General features: G+C 35.9%; 2 protein-coding genes across 3 annotated transcripts in view; one reads left to right on the top strand and one right to left on the bottom strand.

Annotated features, from left to right (window-relative positions):
* The window catches only part of tmem129 (transmembrane protein 129, E3 ubiquitin protein ligase), a 203,309-nt gene that overhangs the window by 188,705 nt on the left and 2,864 nt on the right, over nt 1–11,740 (top strand). The window lies entirely within an intron of this gene.
* Nucleotides 2,001–11,389, bottom strand: sil1 (SIL1 nucleotide exchange factor). Its single transcript, XM_022683633.2, has 9 exons — nt 11,198–11,389; nt 10,187–10,319; nt 9,595–9,703; nt 8,618–8,726; nt 8,343–8,531; nt 6,917–7,038; nt 6,343–6,439; nt 4,430–4,594; nt 2,001–2,565 (listed from the first exon to the last, which is right to left on the bottom strand). The coding sequence occupies exons 1-9, from the start codon at nt 11,282–11,284 to the stop codon at nt 2,206–2,208; spliced, it is 1,371 nt and encodes a 456-aa protein (XP_022539354.2). The 5' UTR covers nt 11,285–11,389; the 3' UTR covers nt 2,001–2,205.

The following is an 11,740-nucleotide window of genomic DNA, read 5'->3' as shown; positions in this document are numbered from 1 at the left end:
ACATATATGGTCGTTCCGGACGAGAATAAAATCACAGAGAACATTACAACAAGTACAAACTTTTGTCGAATACCCCACCTCTGTTCTCCCTTAGCAATCCCAAATCCAGGCACCTTTATCCAATGCTCCCATTCGGCTTACAGTGCTGCTTAGCGATAGTAAGTATAATAGTAATAATAATAGTAATTTTACACCATTAAAATTGTCAGAGACCACAGCAAAATTATTGAACAAAACCATGAAATTAGATTTTTAACTGAATTAAAACAATTCTGTAAAGAAGAGTGAAACAAAAGTGGAACAGCAGTTGTTGCTGCAAAGAATAGAACAACCAAGTTATTAGATTTTGGGGGAAACACTTTTTTACACAGGACTTGATTGGTTTAAATAGATTTTTTTCTGTTAATAAATTAAATTATAATTAAAAACAGCTTTTTATATTTTTTCAGGTTATATTTTTTTATATTAAATGTGCTGGATAATCTAAAAATAGTAAGTATGATAAAAATAAGCAAAAACAAAATAAATCTGTGAGGCAAAAATACTTTTACTACTATATATATATAACAGTATATATTTATGTAACACAGTCCCTAAAGTTTTGTGTTATATATAAAACATAAAACTTTGAGGACTGTGTTCTGTGGAGTGATGAAACTGGACCTGTTCTGGTCTGTGGATCAGTGGAGAGTCTAGAGCAGAAGGATTAAAGCTAAAGCTGAACTGGTTTGCTCTGCTAAGCTGGTTTAACTGGTTTTGAGAGGAAAGTATTTTTCCAGTGACTCTAAAACTGCTACTGATGTCATTTACTTTCAGATCTCTGAGCTGCGAATTATAAAATCATTATCATCACAATTAACATTTACTCATCTCAGATTAATAATAAAATTAAAATTATATGAAGCAACTTTGGAGAAAGGTTTTTACTAAGCTATGTGATTTTAATATACTATAATATAGTTGTTTAATACTATTTTCTTTCAAATCTCACTGTTGTTACATTAATCCAATTTAAGCTCTTTAGGTTCAGTCAGTAACTGGAAATGGTACAAATCCAGTGTACAAAATGTAGCCGGTAAGACCTTTTAACCCCTTAAAATGCCAGATTTTTTGTCAATTGCTTGCCTGACATTACACCATTGAATCTTAATGATTTATATTCAGGCATTACATAAAAAGCTTTCACGATTGATTAAGAACATTACTGTTAATATAATATAATATAATATAATGAATGAAATCATAAAATTGGTTCTTTACTGAGCTTCATTTTAAAATCAGTATTTTCCTGAATACAAATCAAACAGTTTATGTCTCCAAACCTTTAGTTTTGTTTTGTTTGTGTAGTTTTTACGTCTTTATTTTCAAACCTGCAGAATTTATTTTTTATTAAGTGGAATAGAGAGAGAAGAGGCAGCTTCTCCAAGTGTCCTGTAGAATGTAATTCTTATTATGTAGTTATTTAACTGCAGAAAAATCTGTATCACCTACACCTGTAGCTCATATACAGGACAAAGCATGTAAAAAGGGGTTAAAAGACAAATTAAATAAAGACTGAAAAAAGTATTTTTAGTATTGTTTAAAAATATATTAATATATTAAAAGTAGAAGTCTTTTCTTTAGAGAAATTACAGATGAAGCCAGAGAGCGGTGAGTACTGTTTCCTACACCTTTGAACTCAGACTCTTGGAAACTGGAGAAAAAAAACTGCTGCAGGAAGACGTCTGGCTGACCCACATGGAAACAGCAGCTTTAGCCTTTAGCTCAGATTAACATGATTAAGAACTGAGTCTCAGTTTCAGCAGTTTATAGCACTGATACAGGACTAATAAACAATAAGGTTGTTTTAAAACTCACTAAACTGTGGTGTGAAACTGAAACTATCTGAACTAAATGTACAGAATTCAGTGTAACAAACACGTCAAGCTTGGTCTGGACTTTAGGTGTGAAAGAAAAACACCCTTAGGCACAATATCTGGCAGCTGCTGAAACGTCAGCGTCATTTTATTTTTTACAATCAACCACGAAGAGTTCCTCGTTCTATATCAGTACCTTCAAGTTCATCTACAGTTTCCAGCTGAACCACACTGATAAATAAAAATAGAAAAAAAATGATGTTGATAGCAGACCTTTCTTAGAAAGTTTTTTTTTTATTGCACATTAAATAATAATATAATACATAATTAACAAGTCTCTTTGTGTGTTTTAATGTGTTTTCAATACTAAAGAGTCCAACAGCGCCAAGATCTCCCCGAAATATCCGTCCGTCTCTCCCTGGTTCTGCTCGGAGAGGGACAGGGCGCTATACTCCTCCCGCAGGGTCCGGAGAGACGCCAGCAGGGCCGGGTTCTGCTGGTACTGAGGCCGGCAGTCGGGCATCATGGCCAGTAGAGTCCGCAGGGCCTTTTCCCGCTGATCGTGATCCGGTGAGACCAGCAGCTCCGGTACCAGCCGGCACCAGCCCAGCTCCGTCAGCGTGGGCTGGAGAGAGAGCTCAGCGTACTGCTGCAGATACTGATCCGACCAGCTCTCCCCACCGTCCACACCCGCCTGCAGGACCAGCTCCTAAAATCACATCACATTACAATAAATCACATCCTATCACATCATAACACAGTAAATCACATTTCATCACACCACATCACATCCCATCACATCACAACACAAAAAATCACATCCCATCACAATAAATCACATCCCATCACATCACAATAAATCACATCCCATCACAACACAACACAAAAAATCACATCACAACACAAAAAATCCCATCCAATCACATCACAATAAATCACATCCCATCACAACACAATAAATCACATCCCATCACATCACAATAAATCACATCCCATCACAACACAATAAATCACATCCCATCACAACACAACACAAAAAATCACATCACAACACAAAAAATCCCATCCAATCACATCACAATAAATCACATCCCATCACAACACAATAAATCACATCCCATCACATCACAATAAATCACATCCCATCACAACACAATAAATCACATCCCATCACATCACAATAAATCACATCCCATCACAACACAACACAAAAAATCACATCCCATCACATCATAACACAATAAATCACATTTCATCCCATCACAACACAACAAATCACAGCCCATCACAACACAATAAATCACATCCCATCACATCATAACACAATAAATCACATTTCATCCCATCACAATAAATCACATCCCATCACAACACAACACAAAAAATCACATCACAACACAAAAAATCCCATCCAATCACATCACAATAAATCACATCCCATCACAACACAATAAATCACATCCCATCACATCACAATAAATCACATCCCATCACAACACAATAAATCACATCCCATCACATCACAATAAATCACATCCCATCACAACACAACACAAAAAATCACATCCCATCACATCATAACACAATAAATCACATTTCATCCCATCACAACACAACAAATCACAGCCCATCACAACACAATAAATCACATCCCATCACATCACAACACAAAAAAATCACATCACATCACATCACAATAAATCACATCCCATCACAACACAAAAAAATCCCATCCCATCACATCATAACACAATAAATCACATTTCATCCCATCACAACACAAAAAATCACATCACAATAAATCACATCCCATCACAACACAACACAAAAAAAATCACATCCCATCACAACACAACACAAAAAAATCACATCCCATCACATCACAATAAATCACATCCCATCACAACACAACACAAAAAATCACATCCCATCACATCATAACACAATAAATCACATTTCATCCCATCACAACACAATAAATCACATCCCATCACATTCCAACACAATAAATCACATTAGACCACATTCCAACACATCACATTAGACCATATTACAACAAATCACATCCCATCACATTCCAACACAATAAATCACATTACAACACAATCAATCACTTCACAACACAAAAAAAATACATTCAATCACATTACAACACAATAAATTACATCAAATCATGTCAGACCATATTACAACAAGTCACATCTCATCACAACATATTACATCTCAACAAATTGCAACATATCACATTTAATGACATGGCAATAAATCACAACGCATCCAATCACATCATATCACATGACACTCCAATAAATCAAAACACATCACATCACAAAACAACGAAACATAAAATATCGTTACTTAGCGTCACGTCACCACAACACATTGCGCCATGTTTCATCACATTACTTCATATTACCACACATTATCACATCACAAAACACATATCATGTTGCATCACGTCTAATCACATCACCACAATACATCATGCCATGTCACACCACATCACATCCCACGTTACAGTTTTATTCTGTTGCATTAATGTAATGTTTGAGGTGATGTTATATTATACTGACCTTCTCGGTGATCATGTCGTAGAGCATAGTGATGACCCTCAGTCTGAGAGAATCTGAGCCCTGTTCCTGAAACAGCTCCCCCAGGACCTGCAGCCCCCCCAGCTTCACAAAGTGACTCTGAGCGAAGGGGAAGTGATGCAGCAAACACGCCACGGCGAACAGCGCCTGCAATACAATCATATAAAATAATAATAATTATTATAATAAAACTGATAGTTTTATTGATGTGTCTGTATGTGTGTCTGTTTTGTGTGCTTATTATTATTTGTTAATAGTTTATTTAACAGGGACAGTGTACATTAATTAACATTACTGTAAATGCACCAGAATTATATTTGTATTTGAAATTGTCTACCTAAAAAACACGAAGATTACAATGAACAATGCAAATACAAAATAAAACAGATATAACACAGAGTATAATTTTGCTAAAATACAGCTGTAGCTGAAAAAACACTCTAAACTAAAGGTATTTTTCCCAAGGAAAAATATGACAATGTGCGCCCGTATGTGTCTGTATATGTGCCTGTATGTGTATATGTTTGTGTGTGTGTCTGTAAGTGTGTATGTGTGTGTGTTTCAGTATAATATATTTCTGTAAATGTACACAGACAGACAGACCAACAGAAGGACAGACAGGGATACAGACCAACAAACAGAAAAACAGATCATGTTAATAACTGTGAGGATTTCTATAATTCTCTATGAGATAGAAGTATATAGGGATTATGTTTCTATCTGACCAATCATGATTTGGGGGAGCATTAACAGTTTTAGATGGTGATGGATCTTATTAAAAGATATTAAAGTAATTATAACTATAATAATTATGATATTATATGGGTTTCTAATAGAGTATATTTTGGTCTGATATTTGTATGCCACGTCATATTACAGTAGCATGACGAGATCACAGATGAAACATGCAAATATCACCACTTTAATTTTTGTAGGTGTGTGTGTGTGAGTGTGTGTGAGTGAGTGTGAGAGAGAGGCAGAATGGCACCCTGGGAACAGCAGATTTATCATGGTGAAGATCATTAACAGCCCCGGACTGTGAGTCAGAACTCTGAGTTTCTGAGTTTCTAAGTACAGTAAAACTGGGTGTGCTTTCACGCTGGTATTCACTTCCTGCTGTTGCGCAACATTTAACCTTACATACAATCCAACACAGCAAAACAACAAAAGAACAAATACAGAACAAAAGAGAAAATGCTAAATATTCAGAAACAAAGACACAGAGACAGCAGAGTAAAGAATTCTACTGCTGAAACTAATCACGACTTCACTGTGATTAAACTGCACTTTCTGAACACACAGCTCTGGAAAAAATGTAGAGATCACTTCAGTTTCTGAATCAGTTTCTCTGATTTTGCTATTTATAGGTTTATGTTTGAGTAAAATGAACATTGTTGTTTTATTCTATAAACTACAGACAACATTTCTCCCAAATTCCAAATAAAAATATTCTCATTTAGAGCATTTATTTACAGAAAATGAGAAATGACTGAAATAACAAAAAAGATGCAGAACTTTCAGACCTCAAATAATGCAAAGAAAACAAGTTCATATTCATAAAGTTTTAAGAGTTCAGAAATAATCAATATTTGGTGGAATAATCCTGGTTTTTAATCACAGTTTTTAATTTCATGCATCTTGGCATCATGTTCTCCTCCACCAGTCTTACACACTGCTTTTGGATAACTTTATGCTGCTTTACTCCTGGTTCAGAAATTAATTCAAGCAGTTCAGTTTGGTGGTTTGATGGTTTGTGATCATCCATCTTCCTCTTGATTATATTCCAGAGGTTTTTAATTTGGTAAAATCAAACAAACTCATCATTTTTAAGTGATCTCTTTTTTTCCCCGGAGCTGTATATATATACACAGAAACATGTTTCAGAGAGTTTTTACCTTTTTTTTAACAGGTACTGGGTGAGGGGCAGTGAGTAATGTGAGTAGTTTCTGTAAAGCTCCACCCTCTAACGCCTCCACCTGGACTGATGGGTTACTGCCAACAGAACCAACAATAAAACCAAAAATTAATAATAGAACAATAGAAGAGACAGACAAAGCAAATTAAACTAGTTGTGCATGAAAGAGAGCAGGACAATGACCCCAAACACACTTCAAAAAGCACCAAAAATGCTTAAGAGTTTAAAGTGGCCAGAAATAAATCTGGATTTAACTCCAATATTCAGGTTCAATACACACAGGGGAAATAAATGTGTTCAAAACAAAACAGGTTATATAAAGGGAGAAATTTTAGCAGTGCTTTTATAGTTATTAAAATATAAAATTATTTTAAACATTAAAATGACCATTTCTGCAAATGTGTGTTTAATAAAGTCTGATTTTATTTTTACTATTTTTCCACAAAATAAATAAATATGTGAATATGAAAGCATTTATAACTGTAACTGATTTACAGATGAAATGCAGGAGTTTCAATATTTTTGCCCATGAGTATAAACTGTACATACTGTACCTCGAAACAGCAGATCCGAGTACGAACGCTGCGCTCTCCTGAAGTCTGATATCAGTACTGTTTAAAGCATCAGTTACCAGCTTCATTCCCCCCATCGACACCAGATTCTTAGCATTATCCACCTAAAAACACAATAATAACACTAATATTAATAATTCTTATGATTTTTTCCTAAATGATTAGCAAAATGAAAGAATCTCATGACCTTGCACTAAAATATAAGTACCATCACTTATTCTTAAAAATGTCTCTTATAAAACTAAACATTTAGAACATTTAAAAGAATCCAGATTATTTATTATCTAATCAATTCAGTTCCATAATCATTAACTGAACATTGGTCAGTGTGCTCATGGTAAGGCCAGGTGAATTATGGGAGTTGTAGTGAGGGCTGATAATATTGGGTGCAGGTGAATTATGGGAGTTGTAGTAAGGGCTGATTGATAGTGGTGCAGGTGAATTGTGGGAGTTGTAGTGAGGGCTGATAACAGTGGGTGCAGGTGAATTATGGGAGTTGTAGTGAGGGCTGATAATAGTGGGTGCAGGTGAATTGTGGGAGTTGTAGTGAGGGCTGATTGATAGTGGTGCAGGTGAATTGTGGGAGTTGTAGTGAGGGCTGATAACAGTGGGTGCAGGTGAATTATGGGAGTTGTAGTGAGGGCTGATAATATTGGGTGCAGGTGAATTGTGGGAGTTGTAGTGAGGACTGATAATAGTGGGTGCAGGTGAATTATGGGAGTTGTAGTGAGGGCTGATTGATAGTGGGTGTAGGTGAATTATGGGAGTTGTAGTTAGAGCTGATTGATAGTGGGTGTAGGTGAATTATGGGAGTTGTAGTGAGGGCTGATTGATAGTGGGTGTAAGTGAATTATGGGAGTTGTAGTGAGGGCTGATTGATAGTGGGTGTAGGTGAATTATGGGAGTTGTAGTGAGGGCTGATAATAGTGGGTGCAGGTGAATTATGGGAGTTGTAGTGAGGGCTGATAATAGTGGGTGCAGGTGAATTATGGGAGTTGTAGTGAGGGCTGATTGATAGTGGGTGTAAGTGAATTATGGGAGTTGTAGTGAGGGCTGATAATAGTGGGTGCAGGTGAATTATGGGAGTTGTAGTGAGGGCTGATTGATAGTGGGTGTAGGTGAATTATGGGAGTTGTAGTGAGGGCTGATAATAGTGGGTGCAGGTGAATTATGGGAGTTGTAGTGAGGGCTGATAATAGTGGGTGCAGGTGAATTATGGGAGTTGTAGTGAGGGCTGATTGATAGTGGGTGTAAGTGAATTATGGGAGTTGTAGTGAGGGCTGATAATAGTGGGTGCAGGTGAATTGTGGGAGTTGTAGTGAGGGCTGATTGATAGTGGGTGCAGGTGAATTATGGGAGTTGTAGTGAGGGCTGATTGATAGTGGGTGCAGGTGAATTATGAAATCACCTGGTGAACCAGGTACTCCAGTTCCAGCAGAGCGGACACTCTCTGGTCCACGGTTCCGCTGGTGCTGTTAAACTGGGCCAGCAGTTTACGCATGATCTGCTCATCCGTCTCCACCAGAAAGTTCATGGTTTCCATTTCTCTCTTCAACTCGTCCACCGAGCGGAACTGAGAACCCCCAGACTCTTCAGCCTGTACACAAATACAATATTTAAATATCTCAAAAAAGCAAATAAGAAAAACAAAGAAAAGTTTATAGATGATGATCATTAGTGAACCTGCTCCGTGTTCTTCTTTACCGGGTCGTCATTTTCTGCTTTAAACTTCTTCAGAGCCTCTTTCAGTTCCGTAGTGGAGAATGAAGCAGACTGCTTGTTCATTTCTGGCCTGAAACAGAGTAAAACATAATATCGTTACCACACCTTCTGGATGTGTGTGCATGTAGTCCTGTGTCGTACAGCCGTCTGCCAACAGTGATGGCACTAACAGGATGACTGTTGATATGCTGGATGCTCCATTGGTTCTCATTCTCCGTGGTTTATGTATATCCGTACCCGTCAAGTTTTAGACTTAAAAACAAGGGAAAGCATAACTCTGCCCCATCCTACTGCTCTTTAGAAAGTTAAATTTGATGTCCTATTTTTCTAGATATTTACATGATTTTCATGTACTTTTTTGGCATAAATGCCCTCCCTCTACTTGCATCCATCTGTCTCTATGATGGGTGTTCCAGGGTTGTTCCCACTGTCGGCACTAATCTCGCGAGAACTGCCACTTGCAGCAGCCTGAGTGTCAGTTCTCGCGAGGTTAGTGACGTTTCATTTTGGAGAGGAACAGGTATAGATTTTTAAAATTATAATATAATGCAGGAAATATACAGGAAAATACTGATACAGGAGGACGGCGAGAAAGAGGGGTAAAATACAGTAGTTTCCAGACCAAAATGTGAGACTTTACTGTTATGGTATATCTCCCAGATTCTTCATGTCACTGTGGTGAGCGTTCTTCTATCATATATTTTCAAAATATTATGCTAAATGAGAGAGACTATGCCAAATTCCTGTGTTAACAACAGCAATCTTCTGTATCTAAACATAAACATTTTAGACACTATCACAAAATTTAAATGTTAACATTGAATTAAAATATTTTTCCTTTTAGCGCCTTTCATTGCAAACTCATGGGATTATGGCCATTATTAGAATGAACCAAAATCACATTTATGTTATATTATTTGTAGTTTGTGTGATGATACCTCTCTCCTTGTTTCCAGTGTTTAACCCCCTCCTCTTCTCCCAGTTTAACTTCTCGTTCTCCCGTCTGAAGATTCAGCCTGACGTGAGACCCCGCCGGCACTGCCTGACCTGTAACACCATCAATACAGAGCTCAGGTTTGATAATTAATCAATTAATACATTATGTTGAACAAATCATATAAACAATGTAAAAAAACAAAAACTGCTAAGACCATTGCAATACTGTATAACACTTTTGCTTCTGCTTCTATGCAACATCCTCCCACAAACCTGTTTATTTTTATTCTACTTAATATATGTATATATGTTTGTGTCATTATTTTTATTGCTAATCTAATGCTGCAATATCCTTAAAAAAACAATAATTGTCTACCCATGCAAATAACCATGAATACAGTAAAACATAACAAGATTCCTAAGCAGAGTTACTAAATTTAGATTCAGGTTTTAAATAGAGCACTTTATGATCTGAATAAATACAATAAAATCTATTTTTTTATTGTGGATATGAAGTTCAAACTCATTTGTAAGAATGTTTTTTAATTATGTCATTGCAAAAAAAAAAAAATTACCGTATATAGATGATCTAACCTGGTTTGAGAGTTTGCCATTCTGCTGTGGGATAAAACACCTCTAAATCTTCAGGATCCTCAGTCTGATCAGAGTCATGATCCTCCTTCTGCTGATCGCCATCGTCTTCTCTAACAGTCACAGCTGTAGAAAACTGAACAAGAAAACAGGTTTACTTTTACACAACATTATCCAGAAATTAATTTATTTCATTATTTTAAAATGTTCTGCATTGTAGATTAATACTGATTAATAAACTCCTCCAAACTATGAAGAAAAACATATGGAATTATTTACTAAAGAATCTTCAAAGTAGCTCCTCTTGTTTAGATGATCAGTTTTGAACATCTCTGCTGGATTTTCTCAGTCAGTTTTATGAGGTAGAATCTCTTGGAATTCAGGCTTTCAGTTAACAGCTGTGCTGAACTCATCAAGAGTTAATTACTTGAATTTCTTGTCTCTTAATAAAGTGTTTGAGAGCATCAGTTAAAGTAAAGTAGTGAAGAGGTAGAGTTACAGGTATACAGTGAATAGTGAATATTTGAGTAATGTTCGAATCCAGATTATGAGAAACAACAACTATTCAACTAAATAAAGAGTTAATCTGAAAATAAGAATTTCAAGAATTTTTAAAGTATCCTCAAGTGCAGTCACTGCAAAGACTGTCCAAAATGATGACGATGGAACTGGCACTCATCAAGACCGCCTCAGGAAAGGAAGAGCAAGAGTTCCCTCTGTTGTACAGGATAAGTTAAGAGCACCTAAATGCTTCTTCACAGAGTATTTTGGTTTGTTTAACACTGTTTTTAAGTTACTACATGATTCCATATGTGTTCCTTTATAGTCTGATAGATCACTTTACTGTTCATTTACTATGTAGGAATAAAACAAAATAAACAAAATCATGACACTGAATGAAAAGGTGTGTTTATACTTTAGTCTGGTAAATTAATATTGTATATAAATCTGTATCAGTTCTGTAATATTAGCTGTATTAATCTCTCTGTATTAAACTGAAGGTAAATGACTCACCTGTTCACTGTAGCAGCGGGAGAGGAGTAGATTTAAACAGCAGAAAATAAGAGCTAATTTTAAAACACTGATTTTATTCGCTATCATGTCGCTAAAGTTCCCAAAATAACAGAAATATGATTTATTATTACAGGTGTACTTCAGTGTTGTTAATTCCCGAAGCTCGTGGAAGCAACTAAAGCACGTGCTACCCGTTAGCCAATGAGAAGCTTACACGTGTACACTGCAGAAGTGGCGATAAAAAAAATGTAAAATATAGTTTTTTTTTTTTTGTGTGTAACAAACGTGCTTACAGACACATTCAGATTGACATTCATATACACATGTATAAATAATATATTAAATAAAAATTACCATGGAGAAAAAAATATTTATTATTTATTTACTCAGCGCTCAGTAAAACAACCCGTCAAATTAAAAGTCCCTCCGGCTGCATATTAAGAGAATCTACAACAAAAAGCCTGTACACTTCAACACCTTCCTAAAATAAAAACATTACATTATTTTTTTTAAATAGGGTTGATATAGCAGATAAGAACTGTA

The sequence above is a fragment of the Astyanax mexicanus genome, chromosome 10, assembly GCF_023375975.1.
Source record: "Astyanax mexicanus isolate ESR-SI-001 chromosome 10, AstMex3_surface, whole genome shotgun sequence".
NCBI classification, from domain to species: Eukaryota; Metazoa; Chordata; class Actinopteri; order Characiformes; family Acestrorhamphidae; genus Astyanax; species Astyanax mexicanus.
The sequence above is the reverse complement of the archived record's forward strand: the minus strand, read 5'-3'. Positions and strand labels throughout refer to the sequence as shown.